This window comes from Thunnus maccoyii, chromosome 19 (assembly GCF_910596095.1).
Source record: "Thunnus maccoyii chromosome 19, fThuMac1.1, whole genome shotgun sequence".
Classification (NCBI taxonomy): Eukaryota; Metazoa; Chordata; class Actinopteri; order Scombriformes; family Scombridae; genus Thunnus; species Thunnus maccoyii.
In genome coordinates this window covers 21,380,584-21,408,135 of record NC_056551.1, presented here as the reverse complement: position 1 = coordinate 21,408,135, position 27,552 = coordinate 21,380,584, and the positions used below count along the sequence as shown (strand labels likewise).

General features: G+C 40.3%; 1 protein-coding gene across 14 annotated transcripts in view; it reads right to left on the bottom strand.

Annotated features, from left to right (window-relative positions):
- Positions 1 to 27,552, bottom strand: part of LOC121885269 (disabled homolog 2-interacting protein-like) — a 149,135-nt gene that overhangs the window by 55,097 nt on the left and 66,486 nt on the right. For 13 of the 14 annotated variants that reach the window (XM_042394558.1, XM_042394557.1, XM_042394567.1 and 10 more), the window contains one exon: positions 21,375 to 21,493. In XM_042394558.1, the coding sequence (XP_042250492.1) occupies positions 21,375 to 21,493 (119 nt within the window). Of the gene's footprint in view, positions 1 to 2,720; positions 3,002 to 21,374; positions 21,494 to 27,552 lie in introns of those variants that run through there. The other variant, XM_042394568.1, reaches the window with a different exon arrangement.

Sequence of the window (27,552 nt, the reverse complement as noted above, 5' to 3'; positions counted from 1 at the left end):
GCTAGCAGGTGCAGAGTCTAGCAAAGCATGTTAACTAATTTAAGCTAAATCGCCAACGCTAACATAAGGTCACAAGAATTATCAACTACTACAAAAACCGTATTCGATCAATCGCAACTGACTGATATAGTCTCTGGACGGCAGACGTCAACCTCTCTCCTCTCTTCACTCTCCACTCTCTTCTCTTGTGTGGCTGCTCTAGGTGTCCAGCCTGCCCAATAGACAGCCTTTTGTAAATTAAAATACAGGAAGTTTTTGAATATCTGATGCAAAAACTGATACAAAAACCACTATGCACTGAAACTTAACTATTACTGCTGCAAATATAAACACCAAACATGTACACTGCACATTAAAATTGCATATAATACATTGGAAAATTAAGAAAAGCTTGAATTAGATAACTGTTTCTAGAAAAAATACACACACTAGCCGTGAGCAATACTTTCTTGGATGTTCATGATTGTGTGGTCATGTTGATTAAGTGTTAACCTGTGGCTGTTTCTCCCCCCTCCCTTTCTAAACCGCCAATGGTTAAGACCTCTTGACCCCCCCAGTCGAGTAGCCCCCGGGTGCGGCGCTGGCTCGCTCCTCCCTCTCTCCCTCTACATGTGTCTGATCAAATGCTCTGCTCCACTTCATCAGCTCTCAGTAAATCAATGGACATCACAGAGATGATCTATGACAGAGTAATTACACAGAGACAAAACACTCAGAATGACTCGGAGAGATGGGAAGGAGTAGCAGAAAGATATTGTACAATGGTAAGCTTTATTTTTGCCCTTTTCGTGCATACATGCTTATAAAGGATTGGATTATATTTACCATTGTGTTTAATTTCATAAGATGAAAGTTGTACATTACATAAGTTCAGTCCAAGAGCAGAATTTGAGAGCAACATCCTGGAAGGTGAATGAATATTGCATAACAGGTTTAGTCACCCAGAATGAACTGGTACACAACATATTGGGGCATAAATTGCTTCCTCTTTTCCACCATGTTTCTCCACTTCATGTTTGTTATAACCACCTCTCCCTCTTTCTCCAACTGCATATCTACTGTAAGTCTGTAAAAATGACTTTCTCTAGGTTACTGGTTAGCAAGACCTGTCATAAAACAGGATTGTTGGAACACACTAAACCCACATGCTTCAAACATATGCATATCTGCATACAATATGTGCACATATATCAATTCGCGCAAAAAAAACATTTGCACATGCATGCAAGCAGATGCACTACCCGAGGCTAGGGAAAAAAAAACAAAAAAAACAGGAATCACACTGTTACTGCATACAAACACAGACTGACACAAATGCTCGTAGCGTAATATGTAGAAGTCGAGCTCTGTTTTATTCTGGAGGGCTCGACAGCAGGCTACAAACAAGAGGACCACCAGCTGAGCTCTCTCACAGCAACGTATCTGCATACTGCAGTAAACAAGCAGGAGAAAAACCATCAAACTATCATTTATGTGTTTACTAAACCAAAGATGACTTTCTCCTGTGAAGCTACCTCAGAGGAAAATAATTGTTTGGTTAGATGCTGTTCTGCGACGGAAACTATTTAACTCTTCCTTCATAATGTGGCAGGGAAGCCTGAACAGCCACTGACAGCCTCATTGTTGATCTTTTTAATGAGTAATGCATAAAAATAAATAACTAGGCTATTAATTAACTCTCCATGTGTGGCTGCTGTATAATGTCATGCATGCAAATAGCGTGTACAGTACGGTTTATGTGATTACTGCTGCAACTGTATATGGTGTGTGTGTGTGTGTGTGTGGTGCATTAACTGGACCATGAATATTTGTGAAAAAAAACATTAAATCATGATCCGGAAATGCATTTAAATAAAATGTAAATAAATCTTGGCAGCTGACATCTTAATTTGTACTGGTAGACATAATACAATTTCTTAAAACGACATAGCTAAGAATATTAGAGCATAGCAGATTACAAATACTTACTCACTGGAGCCTTGACGAAACGATGACTAACCACCGAGAGTAGCCTTTCCAATCATCTCATCCTTCCGTATGCAGACAACATGATGTTTCTATAATGGAATGAGCTGTTGCTTTGTGAGGCTCCAAAAACACTCCTATCCTTGGGCCACAATCGCCTCTTCAAACTGCTAATTGCCTCCAACATACAACTAGGACTGTGGATGCCAGTCCAAATCAGCGGCTGACCTCACAGCATGGCCCAGTCATCTGATTTGTGTTAGCTGGCTGCCCTCCGTCACACAGGCCAGCTTTGTGTGATGTTGCTACATTTAGGATATGTTCAGCACTCACAATTAAAACCCCATCCCTGCATCGCTGTCTCTGGTGTTTAATATCAAATATACTATGAATGAAAGCCATTTGGGAGTTGAAGCAATTATATAATAATGACTGAGTATCCTGAATTAACGCTGGATGTAGTAATGTGTGTGTGTGTGTGTGTGCACAGGAGAGCAGCCTCCCTTGCATTGTCACTGATAGAGAGAAGCGAAAGGAAGAAGAGGACAGCACAGCTGGAGTATAAACAGCACACAGAGGCAGAGGAGTGTAAACAGTCTCAATGAAGCATCCTCTACACGCAGAGTCCACATTTCTATCCGTGGACGCACATTCACAAAAAAAAAACAAAAAACATAATCTCCCACTGCATTAACCCAAGCAAACCGACGCACAAAGGACAGCGAGTGACATGTGAAAAGCAGAATAACACTCACCAGGCATTGTCAGAATTCCACAGAACAATCGAAGGCAGGCGGAGAGAGAAACCAAGGCTGAGCCAGAACAAGAGGGGAGAGAGGAAAAAAAAAAAAAAGAAAAAAGAAAAAGAAAGGCAGGGATGGATGAGGGCAGAGGCGCTTTCAAAGCTCCATTTTTTTTTTCTCCTCCTGCTGCCGATGCAGACTGCCGCTCGCCTCTCTTCTTCTTTACTTGTGGTTCTCTTCCTCTTTCTCTCCCTGACTCCTTCTCTCTTTCCTCCCGCTGCTGCTTTAAGGCGAGGGGTGGAGAATAAGCGCTACAGTGCTCTCTCTCTCTCTCTCTTGCTGCCCCCTCTCCTCCTTTCTCTTTCTCCCACCCTCCCTTGCTCACCCTGCACAGAGCATGCCCTACTTCCTGTGTTGTCTCTGAAATGGGACACACTCTATTCTCTCTTCTGTTTGTTTTCCTTCACTCCGCGTGAATGAATTTAAGGGTACCCTGACACTTGACTCTGATTTGGGAATGACAATGATTTGTCCCCCTTTCTCCTCTGCTGTCTCTCTCCCCCCTCTCACTAACTCCAGCTAAACCTCTCCCTTTCCTCTGTCAGTGATTGACTGCACCTCCCATCTCTGTCTCCTTGCGCAGGGAGGAGCCTGCATATGGTGTGCGGGGGATCACATGCATGTGTGTGTGGTGCAGCCTAGCTTGGCCCTGCCCCCCCCCCCCCTCTCTCTTGTGTTGCTCTGGTGGGAGTGTGTTTGTGCTCTTTGTCCTGTCAACTCTGGTGCGAGGTGTGCTGCTTTCCCTGCCAGCTACTACCGCTGCTTCTGCCACCGCTGTTGTTGGGACCAGGGTGCGGTGGGAGAGTGGGCGTGTGTTCGCATGTGGTGCCAACCGGCCCAGAGCGTGGACTCGGTTCAGCTGGGAGACTACGACTCATGCTGGGGCTCAGACAGAAAAAAGGACTGTACATATGAGGCTGGAGCTCAGCTTTGGCAAAGTGACTTGGCCGATGGGGCCAGCCAAAGGGTTGGTAGTAGTGAGGCTGGAATGTGGGTGGGAGGGTTTTACCATGCTCAATTTGAGCTAGGATTGGTAGACTGGCAAAGGAGGTAGGGTTGAGACTGAGGCTATTTCTAGAGCGTACACACTGGCAGAGCTGGCACAGGGGGATAAAAGGCCAAGCAGGACACACAGATAAGGCAGGGCAGCTGTGGAGAGCTAGTTCAGAAGCCTCTAATCTGCACTCCCTGCACGTCTGCAATGATGTCATCAAATATGACATCACCCTTACCCCATATTCTCCCGGACACATGACGCACACACATACACACACACCAGTGTGAGTATACACATATTGACCACACAATAGAGTGTGGAGGAGGGTATGGTAAGTATTGAACTCTGAGTTCACTCCCATTCTAAACAAAGGCACCGGTCACGGGCACATTGTATGGTTTAAAATTACAAAATCATAAAAAGCATCTCGGTAGCATGCAGCTGGCCACCTGTTTCCTCCTGAAGATGATAAATAAGAGTTCTGCTTTAAACGTCTCTAGTGATGAGTGATTATAATTTCACACAAAGCCCGTAAGGTTTGCATTGTCATTTTATTCCCCGAGGTGTTGTCTGTACAGTAAGTATTAATACAACTTAGATGTGAAGCGTAAAGACTGTAAAGTAGATAAATACAAACAATGATTGCAAGTTCATTAAAGCCTGTCTCAGAAGACTGCTGAGAATAAAACTACTTACTGTATCTGTAACAGCATCTGTACTTACTGAAACATTACAACATCTTATTCTTAAAAAGCTTTTTTACTTTATTAAATAGTAATAGTAGAGTCATGGACAGGAAAGGTAGGGAGAAAGACTGGGATGCAACAAAGGTTCCCAACCGGAATAAAATTGGGGACATTGAGGTTATGTGGTATGTGTATGAACTACTCAGCTACTTGATGCCCTGCAAATATCGATTTTTATGTAATCTCAGCACGGACTGTTATGGATTATAGATTAATTATTTATCCTTACAGTGAGAGCAGTGTCAGATGCAATCAAGTGCAAGAGCCCTGCAACTGAAGTATTCAAAAGTTTCTTTTTTTTGTATTGCATTTCGTTAAGGTAAGGTCTTTCTTTGATTGGTTCGCTCTAGAGACACATATCTGTGAGCACATTTTTTTGAAACTACATAGGAGAATTTCAAACCTGTCATGCAAAACAACTGTGATAGCTCAGCCTAGCTGTGGAAAAAATACATTTACTAACAAAACTTGAGTTATATCATTATAAATTGCAGCAGAAACATTTCACATTTGCAGTTAGGGCTGGGTGATGTACTGTATTAATTTGCAGGGAAACAAATAAACTCCTGAATCGACCACAAGCTTGAAAAGAATTTGATTATATTTTTTGGCCATAACACTCAGCCCTATTTGCAGTCCATTCTCTTGACTAGATATTTCTTTTCTTTCTGCAGTGTGCAGTAGGTAATAACTTTATTGATATATGCACATACAATTAACACACAGTATGCACTCCCATTTCCTCAGGATTTCAGGTGAAAGGTGATAATTGTATTGATATTATTAAAATGTGTCAAAAAACCCCCCTTCCTGCTGATTTTAACAATGAAGGTTTTTATACCACAGTGAAAGAAATGCTTATTATTTTAATGCCAAAAATCTGTTCTCACTGTTAATAGAAGCATGGCCATAACTATAATGGTTGTAATGTTATGTCTGGCTCCTTTTAGGGTCTCTTTTTAAAATTGAGCTTAATGAGGGTTTTATCAGGAGGACTTTTTCATTTATAACTTCTCTTCGCAATGCCTCTTGGCTCCTGTCCGTTCACATATACAGTTTCCCTCCATCATTCTATCAGTTTAAAATCTAGGAAGCAACTCCTTTCTGGTTCACTTAATCCAATTAAGTAAGCCTAAAGCTACCACTCCTCTCACTTCCCACACACGAGCCAATCGCTAATCACCATCCCTTTTATCAGTCCAATTAGCTGCACTTGTAGCACGCCGCTTCCAGCTCCTGCAGCTGATGCCAACATTCAATCACCACCTTCCCCGCCACCACCAGCATCAAGACTCCATCTACAATCAGAGTGATGATGATCTGGTGGGTTTTGTGTGGTGCTGGCCAGTCTTGTGGTTCATCTCTAAATGCTGGGCATGGACCCCAGATATCAATTTTTTACCAACAATGTTTTGTATCTATGAATGAGTCTATCCTGATTTAATTATCATAACATACATGAAAATGTAATGAAAGGAAAATATGGCTGCTCTATGACATTACCTTTTGATGACCAAACCATTTTCAATTTTAATTTCTAGGCCATCATTGAAATTAAGTGAGTACTGAACAGCATATCCAAACGGCTGCCGTCAAATCAGATTTAAACATTGTAGCCTCATTATGTTAAAAGCTATCTAATCACAATTTTCCAAATACCTCTGAAGGTAGTATTGGTCTAAAAATATACTCTCTATCTGCACAAGTGAAATTATGAACATAAACGCATCTAGAAAACTTTCCGCAGTTCAACAAAATTTTCATTTTGATGATAGGTCAAATAACTGTAAAAATGTGAAAGGTGTCACTAACAGTTAATTAATAAATAACTGCAGGTCCCTTCGACTCTATATTGGAGTATTTTAGCATCTTTAAACTAACTGGTTTGGTTTTAAGGCCAGCAATTTTACTGTTTTGCTTCAGTCTTAACACTCTTTCAGCTAAAAAAGGTCTGATAAACCCACTCTATGCTGCATTGAACTGCTGAAGGAGTTGGTGGAGACCAAACCGGAGCTACAAGGAGAGTGAATATTAGAATTAGATCCGCTGGGTGGCCAGAAACACAGCTCTAAATTGATGCTAATGTTGCTCCCTATCTGATGGATGTGCAAATGTTTGCTAAAACTTTCAACATTATCAACTTCATAAGGTGGTAATATGTAAATGTTGTGTCTACAGCTTGTTGCACTGCCCCAAGTTACTCTATAAGGTGTGCACTACTGTAAAGTACAAGATATTTGTGAAGAGTGAAATGCTAAGCACTCTGTCACTGTATTATTAAATGTAATTAAATGTATTTAAATTGAAAAATATGCTCCATAGAAAGGACACAAGTGCAGTTTGAGTGCAGGGAGCTATTTGAGAAGGTTTGTAAATGCATCCAAAGATGAATGTCTGACCCAGACGCAATCCAGCTCACAACGACAGCACACAGATAGCATAGCCTTTAAAAAGGTTACTGAGATCTGTCTGTAGCCGTCTCATCTCTCCTTCACTACAGTGTTTGTGCCTGTATTTACAGTTCTCCACGGAAGAGCATTCACTGCAGTGCAATGACAGTCATCAATAAAGAATGTAATTTTGGTTATTTTGTAAATGTTAATGTGAGTGACATGAGAGCACACGATAAAACTGAATACACCTTTTGACTTTTGAAGTAACCCAATCACATGCTAAAAGGACGAGCTATGAGCAGGCAGAGAGGTAAAGCAGGCAGCTCGGCACCTTGGTGCTTAAATGTTTGTTTCTATCTAGGTCAGACTGCACCAGCGGAGCTGTGCTGCTGTTACGCCACATACACCACCAGCTTCTCTTTTAATTGAGTTTAATTCCGTTGAGCCATATGAGGTAAATATTACGCAATAGTTCTGACTGAGCAAGTATTAGTTTTTTATCAAAAAGAATGACAAATAACGGGCAGTGCCCATTATTAATCATTATACGAATGTGAGTCTATCTACTATATAGATGTGTGATGTGATGGTCATATTAATGCCTAGAAAAAAAGGCTACATTTAAGACTTAATAAAATAAGACTAAAAGATTTAAATAATAAAGAATATAAAATAGCAATACAGAGTACATACTGATTACAGGACCAATATCAGTATTACTGTAATTTTAGCAGAGTTGATCCCAGTTTAGCCTGTTCTTCCTCAATAACGACAGGGGTCACACTGACTGTGCCTTAATGCAGACACACCCACACACCACGACAGTCTGACCTTGATGAGGCGCCGTCTGGAAAAGGCACAGTGAGTGGTGGATAATGAAGCACACCAGAAGCCCATCAAGCTTCATCACTGCTGAATCCAAGTTTCAAGTGCTCTACCACACCAAGGTTTCGTCTTTATAACATAACAATATGAGATATCTATACAGAATAAAAATAACAGCAGTGAAAAAAAAAGAGTTAAGAACACAGTTGATCTAGTCAAAATACAGTGGGGAGACATGAGTTTTACAACTTGAAGGTTTCCAGTGATGCAGCATTGCTAACACAGACAGGAAGGCCATTCCAAAAGAATGAATGATTTTTTTTTTTTTGCAACTGGAGTCTTGTGAACAAAGATTGTGCACTGACTTGTATGAGGTAATACAGTGTGACATGTAGTCAAGTGATTCCTTGATCTCCTTTACCCAGTTTGAGCACACGTTTACTCAGAACATCCAGAGCATTTAGAGAGGCTGGCCTGTCTGGACGAACAGAGCAAGAAGCATCAGACTGTGTTTTGTTGCTGCAATGTGAGCTAGCTGTGACTTGGATCAGTCCGTGTAAACTCAAAAGGGACCGGTCCAAATTTGGATGGAAAGCTAGCTTGCCTGTGATGTGCAATTGAGCAATCCAGGTCACTGCTGACTTGCATCTGCAGAAACACAAGCGAGGGTGACACTTATCAGTCTGCTGAAATCTAAAAAAAGAGGTTGCCTTTTGCATATTATCTGAACATCCGAGATAGGCAGATGGTAACTGATAAAATCCTTCCTTCCTCCAAGTGCTATAATTATAGTAAATTATGATGTTGTGCAAATTTCACCTGACTTTTGCTCTTAGTATCATGTTATGACATAGTTATTACTCTACATGGTCTTCTTCTCTTCACACAGAATAGAAGTGACACTATGTATCTCCCAAAGGCAAAATCTCTTGAAGCCAGTGCCTCACATCTCCATCTCCACACAGAATCATATACTTTACTTGCAGAAAACAGAAACAGAAACAACAACAAAAAACAAACTACTTCTCTGTCAATCTTAGTTTACATTTCCTGCAACTTAGCCTAATTTTTTTGCCCCATTAATACTGTCAGAGTAAAAACCCAGATGTAAGTGTTGTAATTTTAAGATATATCATTTATTTGGATGACCCACCAAAACTGATTTGCCAATAAATTTATTTTCTTTTTTTAAATTTTATTTGTGCAAGCATTATTTCTATCTTTCAAAGCTCAGCTGGAAATGCAAGTGAAGCTGCCAGCACGTCCTCACAAGAAAAATGACAGTATAGGTCTAAAATTAAGGCTGGCAAAAATTACCTATAGTTACTTTACTTCATAGTTACTAGAGGCTATAATAATTATGACACAGCTCAGATGACAGCAATATAAATTGACTTGATAAGATGATTTTTCCCTTGTTAGAAGGGTTGGGTGGATGGTTAGGAGATCACTGTTCGCGTCCCATTTCCAACTACGAGTGTCATGTTTCCAACCGCGGGTCGGAACATTTTTTTCTAAAAACCATAAGGTTGTGGTGTTTACTGTTGCCATGATCACAAAGGCTCAAGTCATCATTTTTAACCCAAAACATGATCTTTCCCTACACCCAACCAAGTTGTTTTTGTGCCTAAACCTAACCAGACCTTAACCATAATTATTTTTTAACAGCAATTTGTAATGCTTTTGGAAAGCCAGGGTGCATCGCTACATCGGCTAGATGGAACGTCATCTAACCATAAGTTGTTTTTGGCGGTCTGAATTTTAGACCTATATTGTCAGTTGTTTTTATGAGGATGTGTTGGAAACTGCAGATTAATTGAAAAGTCTGATATGCTATCATACTGTACCGACTAGAAAAATTCCGTCTCTAATTGGATGTTAGCTCTTGAATGCAATGATGTTTTGCGGCAAGTTCTCAAGTGATTAATATGTCATTGCTTTTCATCAGCACATTATCCCCCTTTAGGGATCAACCACCCCAATAAATCATCAACCTGTTGAAAACACTGGTGTATCTGACTCTTTACTCTTTTACCATACACTTTACCTCTTTTCCTTTAATTTTCATAGAGTGAAACTATGACAGAGATAATGACGCTCCAAGAAGGCTACATAGTTTCTAATATTTATAATATCTGTGCATGATAAATAACTAAAAATCCTGCAACCAGGGTAGATTAAAGAGAGGCATGAATGAGTAAATGAGTGTTTGCATGCGTACTGAGCAGTCCTCTAAAGGGATGCGCAAGGCGCTGCTTTGATGGGGCCCTCGGTATTCTTGTCACGCCCAAGGCCCTATCCATTACAGCTCATTACCCGGGAGAGAATGAAAGAGAGGAGACCCTTGGCCATACTCGCCCCAGCTCACAGAAAGCCCAGCAGGGTTAAACATTGACTGAGCCACCAAAACCCACCATCTGGGCAGGTGTCAACACCAATAAGATAGCTCCAGGTATGATTCTGCTGCAAATCATGCAGACTATAAAGTGATCAGAGTAGTAATATACAATAAAGCTTCCTAGATTACTAACATGAGACTCAGCTGTCACAATGTAAATCTCACACATTCTGTCTATTTACTATAGGGATGAAGGATGCACATTTTCCCTTTATGGGAGTAAATAACAAGCAAAATATTTTCTTACTATGCTGTGCTGAGAAGTGGAACCAAGGCCATGTGAAATCTAATTGCACATTAGCATATTATAATGGCACCTTCAATTGCAAAGCTTTCTTCGATTTCTTGGAAGGACTATGCTTACAGCTGTTAGCTGAATCTGAAAGGATCTTTGGGGGGTACAATTTGTGCATCACTTAATTTGTTCAGTGTACAAACAATACTTTAATACAGTATACAATCACCTTAATAAGCTTCTAGCGTATTGTTATTATTATTATTAATAAACTTTTATCTAACCAGGTGAATCCCATTGAAATTACAAGATCTCTTTTTCAATGGAGCCCTTGCCACGATAGCAGCAAAACAGTGTTTCAAACAACATACAAGCAAACAATCGAAACACATAGAACAAAACATACAGCGGCAACTCACAGAATCATGCGCCTAGAAAGACAGACAGGAGGAAACGGATCTAGCCAAGGAAGCAATTACAAATTCCAATTGAATTTGCCTCTAAACCCTTCACTATATTTTAAATGCCCTAATCAGGATCAGCTCATCTAGCTGCAAATCTGTCTGTGTGTGGTTTCGGGCTGCAGGGCAGAGAACATAAAGGCCTGTTTGCCAAATTCAGTGCAAACTTAGGGATGGACAGTAAGAGGGTGCCATTTGAGTGCAAACAATAATTACTAGTTTTGAGTGAGATATACCCACAAAGGTAAGAGGGGAGCAGACCGAGGATGGACTTATAAATAAATATGTACCAGTGAGTGAGTCTGCACAAGGCCAACGAAGGCCACAGAACTCTGGCATATAGGGTGCAATGGTGAGTGAGAGCTTTGCAGCCTGTGACAAACCTCAGAGCGCTGTGGTAACCAGTATCCAGCCAATACAAGCACTGGGCAGGAGCTGCATGTACAGCAGATCATCATAGTCAAGCAAGGGAAGGAACGTAGCCTCAACCAGTTTTTTCCTGGCAACATAGGAAAAGTAGGATTTGTTTCTAAATTAAAAACTTAGCTTAAGCTTCAGTTTCCTTACTAAGTTTTCAATGTGAAGTTTAAAAGTTAAATGATCATCATTTAAAATACCTAGATACTTGTACTGTGACAGTAATTCAATCTGACTGCCCTGCAAGGTTACAATGTTAGGAAGAAAAGCTAAAGTCTTCCTGGCATTAGACAACAACATCAGTTTAGTTTTTGTAGTATTCAACACAAGTTGCAGATCAACCATGACTCTACAATACCAAAGGCAGACTGCAAATACTCAAGTGATTGAGCAAGGGTAGCACCACAGCAGTAAATGACGTCAGCATAAAAATGAAACTGTGCATTAGGAACATTTTGATCAGGTTGTTTAAATGGATAGTAAACAAAAGTGGACCCAAAACAGAACCTTGGGGGACTCCTGACACAACATGGCTTCCACTGGCCTCTCTCAGCTGTGGTAGATGTCCACTTTCAGTCGCTGAATTGAAATTTTGTGATAGAGTGAGATCATTCAGTACATTTTCAGAAATTTGAACTTTGATACAGACATTTTAATATTCAACAGCAAAACTTACCGCTTTCATTAAGCTGGTTCTGATGCTCTTTTTATGAGAGTGTTTGAACAACCAACACATGCAGTGACTGAAACAAATCTCACTCTGAAGACTGACTTTATCTTAGTTAGTTAATTTACTTTAGCTACTTTGAGCACTCTATGTACCAGAAGGTCTAACCTTGGATATCAGTTTAGTTCTGTTTGACTATGGCAGAACACTAACAGAAAAAACACACATACACACACACACTTGTGCCTTGGTGTTGCAACTTCAAAACTGAATAGCTATCTCTATCCTTGAAACAAAGGAAGAGCACTCTGTTTATGAAAGCAGGACAAATCAGCCTTTTCAAAACACCCACCTCTGCCTAAGCACCTGAACACCACATTACTCTTGGATTAATAAAATCCTCATTATAATCTCAAGTAGAAATAGATAATGCAATGAAGCTTTGCTTTGGTAATCATCACCGAATTAGAGGCATTAAGTTTTGAGATGCTATTGATGGGTTCATTTAATCCATTCTTGTTTGTGTGGGATACAGCTTAATAATGCACAGCGGTAGAAGAAATCTGCTCAGAACAACACATTGTTATGGAGTCACAGGAGTGCCATAAAAAAAAGAATAAATCTGTAAAAGAATAAGAAAATAAATGTGGAAATATAAAGACAAATAACAAAAATATAAAAGAATAATTATAAGCATTTTCATATATTTTCACATTTATTTGTTCATTTATTTCTGTATATATAAAAATATATAAATATATTTATTCACTGCATATATATTCCTCTTTTTTGGTATATTTTTTATTTATTTATTTTATATAATGTCATTTATTTATTTATATTTGTCCCTTTATTTTTCCTTATTCTTTTTCCTATTGCTTCCTGCCCAGGCTGAGTAGTCAATTCCTGCATGCATGAATGTTGCTTTGGCGGGAGCTTTTTAGCCGGACAACAGGAAGTAGACGTGATGCGGACTTGCGCATGCACAGTGTGAATTTGGTAGTGGTTTGAATCAGGGAAGGAAACGTCATAGCAGAAGTGGAACAACAATTAAGGAGAGTTGTCCAACAATTTCTTCTAACACTTGCTCAGTTTTGAACTGGACTATATTTTGAGGATGGTAAAGATGTCATGGAGAGTCTTGGGCAAATATCTGCACTGACCAATACCTACATTGATGAGGTTGTGTGGTGCAATCTTGAAGAGTGCGCACTGCACTGCACAAGTCTGTGTCACGTCTACTCCCTGTTGTCCATGCTAAGAAGTTCTCGCCAAAGCTGGATTGATGTGTGCCTGAATTAACTACTCAGCCTTGACAGGAAGGCCCGCCCAAAGCCGGCTGATTGACAGCTTGGCCCTTCAAGAAATAGCAAAAGCAACAGGGAACATAATAAGGAAAAATAAAGGGATAAAAATAAATAAATTACATTATATAAAAATGAATAAATAAATAAATTTTAAAAATATACAGAAAAAAGTTGAGTAATTTATCTGCAAAAAAATAAATATATCTTTTTAAAAATATATTAATAAATATATACATAAATAAATGAACAAATAAATGTGAAAATTTATAATTATCTTTTATATTTTATTATTTGCCTTTATATTTCTGTATTTATTTATTCTTTTATTTAGTTTATTTGATTTTTTCAGTCATTTTCAACTTGAACAACTCAAATACAAATGTAAATAAATAATAAACTAACATTACTTTTGAAGCAGTGACATTTATTTCTCTTTATATTTCCATATTTTTTTATTTACTTATTTATTCTTTTACTTATTCCTCTTTATATCTCCACTTTTATTTTCTTATTCTTTTACAGATGTATTCATTTTTATGGCACTCATATGACTCCATACTTTATTACCTTAAGAGCTCTGTGTCATCTACACCAAATCATGCTGATGCATTGCAAATGATATAGCGAGAAGGGGTAGGAAGCCAAAGAGAGGGAGAAACATGCACTCTCCCTCTACCTAATTATACTGCTGTAATGAACATAATGAAAGCACTGCTGTTGTTTTTCTTCAGATTGGCAAAAAATCTGTAATTGGGCATTTGATTGTTGTCACTAGTTATTACTTCTCTAGACAGTGTCCAGGCCTATAAAAAGTGAATGGACACAGAACACAATGATCATTTCACATCATTTACTGATGTATGAGAGAAATTTCAGATTATTTTCATTATCAAATAATCTGCAGATTATTTTCCCGATTGATCACTTAGTCTATTGAATGTTAAAAAAATAGTGATGTTTTGAGTCTAAAACCTTAAGATATTCAATTTACTGTCATATATGACAAAGAGAAACAGAAAACTGTCACACATGAGAAGCTGGAACCATAAATATTTGGCATTTTTGTTTGAAAAATGACTGGAAATGATTGTTAGATTATCTTATCCTATTAATTTTCTGTTAATTGATGAGATGACTGGGGAAAAAGGAAAATGAAGTGGTGGCAAAGAACGCATTTTTGCCCCCAGAATAAGAGAAGATAACAAGCTTGAGAGTAAGAAAATGATGACAAATGTGAACAAGAGCAGGGGTGAGGAGGAGATTGTTGGTGCAGTGGCATGAAATGAAGTAGAAGAGGGCAGAGAGAGGTGAGAAGAGGATCTAGGGACAAATGTGTGAGCAATGGATTGGATTTAATGTAGCAGAAATCCACCAGTGAACTGCAGCTTCAAACAACAGCTCCAAACCTAACTATGACTATGAGAAAAAAGGAGGAAATTTTGGGGAGGGGACAGAAGATGTAGAGAGAGGGATAGAGACAAATGAGAGCAAAGCAAAAATGGGCCAGAGACAGAAAGCAAGAGAGTCAAATGGCTTATAATATGAAGGGATAATAGATACTAGGGGCTGGGAGAGCAAAAAATGAATGTCGGTAAGTAAGTGAGTGAGATGGTGGTGGGAGATAGGAAGAAGAAAAAGGGAGGAAGCAATAGAAAAGGTTGGATATTACAGTCGGACCACCTAGGGAATGTTTACAGGATTTAATAACTCTAAATGTCATCACTTTATTGGATTTATGGATGGATGTCTCGCTCTCTCTCTCACTATTCTGCTCTCTTTCCATCTTTCTCACACACACATGTACATACACACTTCGACACCCCCACCTGCAACAATTACCATGGTACCCATTGCAGCTTTATGGAAAGATGACAGGGGGGGGTTGTATCAAGGGCTCTGGAATCCTGTTACAGGCCACCATTCAGAGTTATAAGGGAAAGCTTCTTACGACATGCTGATAACACTGCTTCACTACTTTACTGTATATGGTCACTGAAATTCTAACATTATTCCTGTCAATCCAAAGCAAGATAAACTGAGTGTTTGGAATAGAAATACAACTCTTAAGTCCATACTATTAAACAAAATGACAAGACTCTAATTAGTGTCGGTGTCAAGCGGTAACCTCCGGCGCTGAAAAATGAAGCTTAAGCAGAAATACCAAAAACTGCAGTTCCTCGAATAGCCACTTGAGGCTGGCTCCAAAAGTGAGTCAATCCCCATAGACCCCTGTGTTAAAATGCCCAACTTTACTGTAGAAATAAATATGTTGACAGCCTGGTACAAAAAATGGTTTTGGCTCATGACAACTGTACTGGGGGTGAATTTTTATATAAATCACCCATCTAAATTTTATTAAGACTTAAAATGATGCATAATTAAGGGTGTGGCTGCTTTGAGGCAACCATGCTAACCAAGCTAGCTGTTAGCGTTAGGGTCAGCTCCACCCTCTCGTCCAGATATGGTCACTTCTGGCTCCAAAAATCAAAGATGGCAACGGTCAAAATGTAAACGCAAGGCTTCAAAACAGGAGTCCACAAACCAATGGTTGACATCATGGTGTCATGTCCTATGTCCATTGTTTTTTTTACAGTCTATGGTCTATGCAGATATGCAACACACCTTTCAATGCTACTATGACTACTACTATCATGTCTCAAGAGGAATTTTGATCTTCTAGTCTTTGCTATTTTCATCATATCTCAGAGGAGCAGTTCCAGGGTTGCTGCTAGCATTGAGGAGATAGAGATCATGTCTTCTGTAGTGTTTGTGGATATGTGGGTGTTTATATGACATGAGGAGGAGTTTGTAATTACACAGAAATTACACATGGTGTGTCTATCTTTAAATATGACGATAATTATTAGTAATTTAAAAAAAAAAACAACAGGCATTTTATTCCTGCAACTGTGGATCATGTAGGAGAGATACAATTCACAAAAAATATTACTAAACAGTTAAACAAATAAATAAAATGTGAAAATAATTTAGAATACTACTGCCTTGAATGTTTCAAAATAAAGTACATGGTGGACTTTCCCTGTGCTTTATGTTGGTGATGTCATGTCTTTGTCTTATCTTAATTGTAGCTTGAGCTAGCTTCATTTTCTATATGTTTTATCTTGTGTTGGCAAAAAGCAGGGTATGTCCTGGACAGGACATCACAGGGCTGATACACATTGACAGAATGAGAACTTACAAAAACATGACTGACCTAGGAGAGCAGGAAGGTCTATAACATCGATCAGCATACAGTATAGGATTCTATGCAATGCAAACATATTTAATTAAAGCTTATGCTGAACAAACTGTCTGAGACAAGTGACACATGGAGCAGAAATGAGGAGAGAAGTACGAATGTAATAAATCATTTCAGCCATTTTATCAATCTGCTCACATTTAGGGCTGAAGTCGTTGAGTGACGGCAAAAAAAAACAAAAAACAGCTTCCCTGCTGTGTTACAGGAGCAGTCATTTGATAAAAACACATGAATCATTGGTACCCACAGTGCTCAGAAGTTCAGTTACCCATATACAGACACACACACACAGATATGCAAATAATTACAGACACAGAATCACGAACACAATCACAATCCGTTCTATCCAACCACTACTGTGGCCACAAAAGTCCCACAAGGCAAGTTTTCCCATTACATAATGAGGAGCTGGACAGACAGGAAGATGGGTGTTAGGTGCTATCGACAGCAATGATGTAATAAGTGATTTGTGTGCACTCAGGGAAGCTGCATGTATTTATTTACATAGAGGGCGAGATTTCATAGGTGTGGCAGGATGTTATGAGCCCAGAAGGAGCAGTCAATGTCAGTCAAGACCCCAGTACACAAACACACACACTAAAGCTCTGCATTCTTGTGCACTTCATGAGACAAACAATACATAAATGACCCTGAATTACAATAGCCAGCAACATCTGGCATGATGCAACAGAGGAGAGAGTGTGAGACAGCGAGGAAGGGAAACACAGAGATGGATTTTTTTATTTATTATTAGATAGGCTTCGGTGATAATTAAAAGCGGTTTTCTTGTAAGCAAACAAAATGTATTTTTACATTCAGTGTTTCTCCACAAAACATACTATGTGTATCCTTGAGATCTAACAATCCCGTGTTGTTTACATCAATGTTGACTAGCCTAGTCTTCTTCTTCTTCACTGCATTTATTGGCACACTTTTGCGTGCTACTGCCACCAACAGTCCATCAGTGGAATAGCGGGACACCATCGGCAGGAATGTGCAATGTGTCGCTCGCCTCACATGGACCCGCTTATAAAAACAAAAAACAACTGCTCTACAGTGTCATGAACTCCAGTTTGAAGTATTCATTTCTATTTATAAAAGAAACATTCATGATAAAAATTCATATCTGTCAAGTTCTGGGGAATATCTGATACGATCAACCCCACAGTGGACTGTCCTGTCCTTCTAAAGATCTCTGCTCTCTCTCTCTCTGTGTGTTCAAACCACTGTGATATTCATCAGTGTATCAAGGCAAGGTCGGTGTAGATCAGATGAGGGAGCAGCAGCTAGAAAGGGTCAGATCATCTCTGATAAAAGTACAAGCTGCAGAGAAGATCACAGAGCAGCAGAGAGCAATAAGAGTACAGTGCATCATGAGGTTGTACCAGGCCATAACATACACACACCTTTTTAAGGTCACAAGCACGGGATAGTATTAATCAAAGCCTACAAAGGTAAACCTAATGAGCAAGTTACAGCTGCAGATTAGCTCATGAGTTTGATATTTATGAGGTATCTATTGATGGGTGGGGATTGACAGGAGGACTATGAGTTTGAAGGATTTGAGGAGGATAATACCCGGTCTCAACCATCTACAATCATTACATCTTTCTCTCAATGTTTGCTCTGAAAGGTCAGACTCATTAAAACTCAGTCCAATGTCTGTAATTAGTTTTACAAAAGCTGAGCACCTGTCAGTTTATTATGTGATTTAACATTATGAATTGTCAGTTATAGCACACACATCAAGTCAATGTATGGTGATACAGGAGGTATATCCTTTTACAGGAAAACACACAATTATTAATGATTTATTGTCATTTATACCTATAAATCGAAGCTGTCACGCCACAAACCATAAAATAAACCTTGACTCACAATTACTTCCTTGTAATGGTTAGAATTGCTTCCTCATTTCTGAAGAGCCTTCTTTTTATAAGTAACTCCTGAACATTTTCTACAATTATTTCACTGTAACATTTATTGCCTAGTTCCTCATCCTGTGGCCCTGATAATTACCTCGACCGCCACAGTGAGAGCTAAAATGGAAACTGTGCACCCTGTCACGATGCCTATCTCCAGGAAGTACACCTGAAAACAGCGATTTCACTATATTTTAAAGATGCATTCGACGTATAAATAGATAGTGTGTTTAATTTAGGCGAAACAACCCCATCGTTTATTTTGTGTGTGTTGCTTCGTGCGTAAACACATCGCTGTGTTTCTGCTTTGCTAAAGATAGAAGTGTTACAGGAGTGTCCAACCTGTGATTAACGCAGATGAATATTTCATTTTAGTAGTCCAGCTGCTCCTCATCTGCAGGTCTCTCTCCTGAGACCGCCTCGGGCTACAAGGCCAAACAATGTCATCACAGCTCACCAACACACCGACACTGTGTGTGTGTGTGTGTGTGTGTGTGTGTTTACATGATGCTGTGTATCTGCTCTCTCTCTCCACATTATTATGATAAAAAAATATGTGCAAATGTAATTGGAGAATATATTAAGAATACTGTGCGTGGCAATCAACTTCATCTACAGTAAATAACTGAAATATATACATAACTCTCTTACGAGGCATAATAACGGTCAGTGTTTGCGATGTGAGCTGAATACTAAATCTTCTCTGAACGCGCTGCATCTCTCACATTAAAAGGCTGCATATCTGCACACCGGGGAGTTTTCAGGGTATAGGATTCCCTCCCTCCATCCCGCATCCCTTGTTCGTCTGATCATCTCTCTTCCCTCTTCCTCCGGTTCCCGAGCCCTGTCTTCTTCCGCAGTATTTTCTGCCCTGTGGGGAGGCTGCTCCCAGGCTGACAGGGAGTGTCACTGACTCCTCTCGCAGCACCATTACTCTCTCGTTCTGCATCTTTTTCATGCTTTCTCCCTCTATTTCACACATACACAAAAGCGCACACACATAAACATGTGCTACTATGTGCATCCCTTTTTCCACATAACATCCTAAAAGAGTGATAGCGCTGGAGTGGCGTTTCTCTCTTCTTCTACAATATGGGTATATGTGTGTGGAGACCTGTCGTTACATAGGAGTCAATGTGTGCATTTCCAAGTGAGGTGTGTGTGGTTTGTGTATTCCTGTGTTATACCAGGTGAGATAAGACACCTCCTGGACGTTCCAATTTTCTGTCCGATATTTGCCTTCTTCGCCGTGCGCTTTATCAGCGGGAAACACATAAATGCTGATAGGTTAGGAAACGTTACTACTGTTTGAAAAATAGAGAAAAGGAGAGGGAGGGAGGGAGGAGGCGATGAGGATGAAATTGGAGAGTGATGAGTTTGAAATGGATAGAAGGGAGCGAGGCTGGAAAGATAGTCGCTATAAAAAAAAAGGAGTAGAAGTGGGAAAGAGAATGAGAAAAGACAGTGGGACAAAGAGGAGGAGGTATGAGCTCATTTTGTCCGACTTGCACCGGGGGAACAGTTCACCATGTTCCACGCTGAACAATCGGTAGTGTTCCCTTGTGATAGTCTTGACAGTGATGTTAATGCCTCATTAAAAGTACGGAGAGGGACAGCGACTCAGCTCCGAGTTCTGAAACCAAAAGCCGTAGAACATCTCTTCAAACGAAGCCCCCTTCCATTAATTAAACCTCACAGATGGACACCTTGGCTTTCTTCCAGGCGCAGCAAAGATAGGTGCTGGAAATGATAGCTGTTACTCGTGCTTGCATGGAAAGACAGACTAAAAAAAAAAAATCCACGGTGAGCAGGCGGTGCGATTAGAGGTCAGCATAGCTTGGTCTGGAATCCTAATTGACATCGTTAGGCGGGGCAACTGTTTGCCAAGAGGCTGAACTCCGGAGGAAATTAGTCGAAGTTAGCAAAAACTGGCAATTATCACAGCCTGAGGCAAGACACCACCTCACGGGTAACGCTGTGGGCAGGAGACACAACATATTGCAGATACTGTATAGTTTAGACTCTGATGCTAAAGATGGCCAGGACTGATAGAGATGTATGTAATGCGGCATAGTGAGCAAGGGAAGAATTATATGTATTATACGTGCTACAAACAGAAAATCTATTTAAATAAATAAATGAACATAACTCCCACAGTGTGAAGTGTTTACTGCCAGGGAGCTCATATCTTGGGTATGCTGTTATATTTGACTGTGCTTACTGCCACCATGTGTTTGGCATTTAAAAAAAAGCATTAGCATGTGTGATGTGTCTATTATTGGGAGGAAAAGCAGATTTGACGGCCTCGCTGCTCGTTCCTGAGGACGGGTCTAACAGCTGGTGTCTTATTAGTTGGTGATGCTTCAGGTGATAAACTTTCCTTTTTCCCATCTTTGTTTGCACAGGTTTTCAGCTTAGTTAACGTTCTACATCTCCTATCTGCTTTGTGTCAGACTTTAAGTGGCCTAGGCCTGTTAAACTGTCTTATCTTCTTTATGGTCGGGGTTGTTCTGACTGTTTGGGTGTCCCTTTCTGTGCTAAAAGTTTCCCTCGGTGAGAGCTCATCTCTCTTGACGACTATACGTCTTCTGGTACCGAAACAATAGCGTGTGGTGTATTTGACTCAACGGACTTCGCTGTAACTATTTTGGCATTTCCATATTGAAGACATTTTAGGACGAAAGTGATCATATTGCCGAGGTCTAATGCTAACACAAAGCAAAATAAATCATACTTCAGCATTGATGCGCGGTCATGAGTTGAATGCCGCAAAACCCGCCATGCCATGACACTGCAGAGGACAGGACATTCAAGATGTATTACAGTGAGAAAAAAAAAGAAAGAGCTGACAACACTAAAGAAAAAATGTCAACAGTGACCTAAATATCTTGCCATCAGGCAAAGAAAGGCACCAGAACAGAAAAGACATATGGATACTGGAACATAGAGCGGCGTCACCACAACGCAACAAACACTTACCTGTCATTGTCGACGCTCCTGAAGCCAGGCAGGATGTGTCTGAAGCTGGAGTTGCGGTCGAGTTTGGGTTGACTCTTGGTGCGTTTTATCGAACCCTTCAACCGTCGACTTAGAAAGCCCTGACGGAAAGAAAGAAAGACAGACAGTCAGTAAAACAGCGTCCCGGCTGGTTTCTGAGGGAAGTCTCCGAGATGTCAATCATCATTCTCAACTGGGCAGCGGGACAGAACATATTAATACCGACATTTACACTCAACGTCCTAAATTCGGTGATGCCAGATGTCATGAATAGTTAAAAGGGTAATAAATGAGTATAGATATTCATATCAGAGTCAGAGTGATGTTCGCAGTCGGAGAAGTCGGGACAAGGTCAAACACGTTACATGAATTCAAAGTAACATATAATACCAACACATTCAAAGACAAAACCTCGACAAAAAAGAACACTGTCAAAGATGACAGACGTAATAAGCTGGTAGGTAATATTTCTGGCAAAATTATAGATTGCTTCCCACTTACCATGTATGTGTTTGTGACAAATTGCGTGACGTACAAACGTCGTGTTTTGTAATCATTTTCATATGCTAATTCGACGGATACACCCCTTTATTAGTTTTCTCAGTCTTCTCTTCCTCTGAGTATGTGTGTTTACTTCTCCTAACATCTGCAATCACACTCCCCAAGCACCTCGCCGTCTCCATAGCAACTGTTGGCTGGCATTAAGAGCGAGAGAATATGAAAAAAAAAGAGATGTGGTGCAGAAATGGCAGGATGTTCTGAGTTTTTGGACACAAAAACCTAATCTTTTTTTTTTTTTTTCCAGCTTCTTTTTTTTTTCTTCCTTCGATTTCACTGCAGGGAAGAAGGTCAAGAAGGAGAAGAAGAAGAAGAAGAGGGGGACGAAAAAGAAGGACTGTGAATAAGAAGGCATATAGGAGTGTTGATAGAGCAACTTAGGAGGGCGGCACGAAGAAGACAGAACTTAACAAGTCAGCCGGTATGCAGGAGAGAGTACTAAACCGGGGTAGCGTTCAGCCTCAGGTGTAGCTTTTCAATACAAACAAACAACACAGCGGCGGATTCGTACGCCGAATAACAGACTGAGCGCCTTGAAGAAACACACGTTTTAACCTTAGAGACATACCTACAGTGCCTCAACCTCGTGTCAGTCTTATGTATACACATTTTTGACAAGATGGCGAGAGGCGACATGCGGTGAGAAGACCTCCCTCCCTCCCAGTCAGGCCATTAACACACCTGTATAATTACCACCTACAGTGTGAATAGGTCGCCCCAGGCAACAATGGAATAGAGATAATTAGAGAGGGGCTTTCAGACAGCCTGCCAGCTGATCACAGAGGAGTCGCTGCAATCTGATGAACAACACCTGTCATTAGGAAGCACTCTGGTCTACGGACTGTTGTCTGTGTTTGAAATCACCCCCTATTTACTATATAGTGCGCTATATGTAATGACCGCCATTTTTATGTGAGTGCACTAAATCTGGTTTATCCAGTATATAGTGGATAATTATATAGGGAGTAGTGAAATCAACAAGTGAATAAAGGACTTGCTAATGTCAGTATATTTAAGCTCACACCAATCGTGGGAGTTTCATTATTGTCTGCTTATGTGACCAAAAACAACTGCTGTGCCCCTAATTCAAAGTTTTGAGTTGCTCACACTGCAAAACTGACAATATTAAAACTCCAAACAGTCAGTACTGACAATAAAAAAAAGGCTTAAATCTGAAGTGTACTGTGTATGTTCAATATTGTTTTGTATGCTAAGAATAAACACAAATTGCAGAGTGGTGGTGAGACAGCTTGTGGAAGATCTTGGAAGTTCAGTTTACTTGACATGGGGAGCGCTACTCCGCCTGTGAAAACAGTTGTGTAATTCTGTTGCTCTGGAGAGAGGGAGCTGTCTAAAGTCAAGGTAAAAGTAAAAATACATCACACTCAGTTTGAACTGGGAGACAACAGATTTATAACGGAGTCTATGTTACAAACTGGGGCATGGAGTTTGGAAGATGTGGGTATTTACCAGGCGGGGTGATGCATTATAGGAAATGTAGGATCCGGCATGACTGTAGCTTGACCTATACTAGTGGCAGAAAATCAGGATGTCTTGGCCCTTTGCTGCTTTGATTTTGACCGTTCTTTTTTTAAAAAAAATATGTCTCTTGCTAGCCTCCAAACTTTGTTGAAGTCCGACGCTAAATTACTTTAGAACCTCTTTAAATCTTTGCCTTCAGAAGCATTCTCACGTCAAGGTTTGATGTCTGCTGGCATCAGTGTTGTATAATTTCCTGTTAGCGCACTGATGTCTTGTATTCTAACTGCAAAAATGTGTATACTGTCTGAAAACTGGACACAGATTATGTCTATGGATGTGCTGCATGGTAGCCGTAAGATCTAAATTCTTATTGTCAATTAAAGTAGGGGCGGTAATGACGTGTAACATCAACAAACAGACTCAAACATAACAGAGAAAATGAATTATTTATCATTTTTCATCATCATCATGCAATGACATCAGCAATAGCTATTGTCTGCATGCTGGATAATGATAAGACTTTGGGGTTTTGGTGGTAACTCTTCATTTATAGCTGAATCTGACAAGGTATATGAAAGCCTAGAGATAAGTGGGCAGCAAATGGCTATACTATTGCTACCTGCCACCGGTGAACTCTGTTGAAGGGCTATTAGCTAAATGAATAGGGCTGAGTCACCGCTGTTGCTATGAGCGAGACACCTGGGGTTCCAGTCAGGGTCGCTTCCTGAATCTAATTCTCACTCCCTTTCTTAACTATTGGACTGTATTAAAAAACATCATTTACTCCGTATGTGCATGTGAGTACGTGGGCATGTGGTTAGATTAGCACGGGCGTCATTCTAAACAATGAGAAACATGAGTCAGACTGTGCAGTGGGAATGTCGTTTCCGTTGACTGTATTTAGCATCACCCTGAAATCAGATCCTTCAACGACATGACAGAAGGACCTGAGGAGAGGCAAAAGATTTAGACTTTTTTAGATGCTAAAGACGGCAGTGCGGTAGAAAATCGATAACATCCACACATACATGCAAACACCTTCTCTCATTTCCGCATATCATCATTCACAATCCTCTCCAAATTCATAGTAATTCCGCGCCCCCCCCCCCCCGTAGCCCTTAGAGAGTGTGTGTGCCTTCTGCTGTTGGCATATTCACAGCTAACAAATTAAAATGCTTCTCTGTTTCCCATCCGCAGAAATAAGTCAGTGAATAGAGACCTGTCCCTGCCGGCGAGGTGGATTGATTAGTGGCTGCTTGTTCTGTTTTTACTTCTCTCCTTCCACTGATGGATGGACTCTGAAAAAAAAAATGGAGGGAGAAATAGAACGGCAGGAGAGTAAAAGTAGAAGCTATAATTTCTCTGATTATATTGTATTCTTTGCTCTCCCTTTCACTGCGGACAACAATGTGACATTAAGGAACACCGCTCTCTAATTCAATCAGCCCTGTCGAGGGCTTCTGCCAAGGGTAAAGGTTAGCTGATATGAATGGCCTATTTTCTCACTTATAATCAGTCAGTAAAGATGACTGATGCCTATATTAACACCGAACCCCACGGGAGGCGAGACACGCTGGGAGCTCCGCAAAATGTTAGCATTTAATTCGCCTTCAGCACCCGCTCGTATGAGATGACTGAAGAGAGCGAGAGGAGGAAAAAAAAGTATGCAGGAAGAGGGATAAAGAAAGAGACATATAGAGAGAGAGAGAAAAAAAAGAGAGAGAGGACAGAAATAGAGGTGAGACCAGTCAAAAAATTGAGAAAATTACAGCGAGTGCCTGCCCAGAGAAGAATGAGCTATAGGAGCTGGATAAATGGGAAAAAAAAGAGGGGAGCACAATGTGGAGGTGGCAGAGCATGAGTTGATAGAAAAAAAGCAATAAAATGGAACTAAATGAAGGGGAAAGTGAGGAGAAAAGTACAGCAAATGAGTGACAAGGTCGCTGACAGATCGGGGCTCAGCAGAGGCCACGGCGCTGACTGCACGGAGAATCTGAGAGAAGCCGGAACAAAAGACGGTGAAATACAGTAGAGTGAGGTTTGTCTCTGTCTGCGGTTTATATTTCAGTCGTTATCTTAGCGGATATGTCCATATAAAAACAACGTTACGAAATGCCTCACACGGGGCAACAAATTAAACACATACATTTGAAAGACAGATAAAACCAATTCCAGTGTGAGATCAAACGAGAGGAAAAGAAACAGAAATAAAAAGTCAAGTAGAATCAGAGATTTAAAAGAAGTCGCTGAGTCACCATATGACACTACTCATAACATACAAAGGAAGAGATGTCTGACATTGGTTACATAAACTGATATGTACAAAGCTTGACTTCTCCCTATTATGTCTCGCTGTACGTGACTCATTTTTAAAAATAACATGACCAGTGACTCCAACATGCACAATTGACACCTGATGAACTATCATTGTTCTATTGTGTGGTACAGAAATTTGCAAATTGACCTACGGGAATACAATTTCCCAGTGTGCTTGGGTGAATAATACCTATAAATCACAGCGTAGTGAGTTTGCATGAATGAATACAGGATGTAAATAATGTTGACATCCCCCCCTCATTTATTAATTTCTGACATCACAATGCTGTCCCTTTTATAGAAGCTTTCATTTAGCAAACACTTACTTATACACAGAAACATGATAAGGCTATAACATCCAGTGCAGCATAACACGGGGAGGGGGGGTGGGGGGGCATTACAGCGTCACATGTTAGCGTGAATTTCAATGAGCTCTTTAATTATTCCACATTTTCTACAGTTGACAGCTAATTAGAAGAAGGAGGGGATGGAATAATCTGATTCAACATGCGTCCTCGAAGGAGAGGAGAGGCTGGTATTCAACCCGAAACCTCCAACCCCCGTCTCTCATTGTGCTCGCTCCGGAGGGAATTCGACGGGGGGGGGGTTGTGGAAAGAATGTGTTTGTCCATATTTACTATGTTAGCTTGTTTACATTGCAAATGTGTGTAAGTTTACTTCTGCGCATGCCTGTGTGTGTGTATATGAGAGAGAGAGAGAGAAAGAGAGAGAGCAAGCATAACAGACATGCATACTTGATTATAATCTCAGTCTGCCCAAACCCATTAAATCAGCACTAAGAGGACGGCTCAATTTTACTGCTTTGCTTTTTTTAGTTTTCTTTTTTTTTTTTCATGAAATTAAAGCAAATGCTTGCAACAAGTTAATTCTATTCCCTTGGCTTGGCAATTCCAGGCTTCCTTAATGGGGGCTGATAGAATCAGTGCCTGGACAATCAGCAGGGTGTTCCCTGCTTCCACATCAACCTCTCTTGTCCTCCTCTAGTACAACCAGATGAAAACAAGAAACCTACCTGTCCAATTAGACCCCCCGCTATTATCTGAGAGGAGAAGAGAGGTAGGGAGAATGGAGTCAGCTAGAGATTGGATAAGAAGCTAAATCACAATTGAGAATCAATCCAGTCGGCTGGTTGCAATCAGCGGGACGTGGAACGTGACAGACTTAGATAAGGTTTGTTTGTCTGCTCTTTAAACAAGCGGAGAAGAAGACAAACTAGCAACTTGTAACTTTTATATTTAATATATGCAATCCTCTAGTATTTCTGAACTGTCTGTTGAAGATTAAGCTTTGGAGAGATTTTTAGTTTCTCTCCATACCTACTGGTGAGGAATTGATTTTTGGGGGATGTGCTTCTGTGTGTGTGTGTGTGAACGTGGCATCCATTTGTGTGTTGGAGACACTGTATCTAGTCTCTGCGAAGAACATGAGAGAAAAACATTTTGACAGATTTAGCTCAAGGCCTAGGAGGGGTACTTTAGATGTCACCACAACTCTTTTCACTGGAGGGAGAAAAGTGAGGGGTGGTTTGTCATTACTAAGTGGGAGTGGGAGATGCAGGAGAGAAGGAGGAGAAGACAACCGCCTGCATGCACGTCTTCCTGTTTGCATAGTTGTGTGTGTGCCACCATGCTTGTATCCTATAGTTGTATCTATCTGCTTACTTTATCTCCTTAGTTTTTCTAATTATTTATCCTTAAAATGCATTAATTTAAGCAGAAACAACATTTTGAAAAAGTTAATGAACAGTTGCTTTGGTAGGAGCTGGCTGTGCTACCGTTAAGAG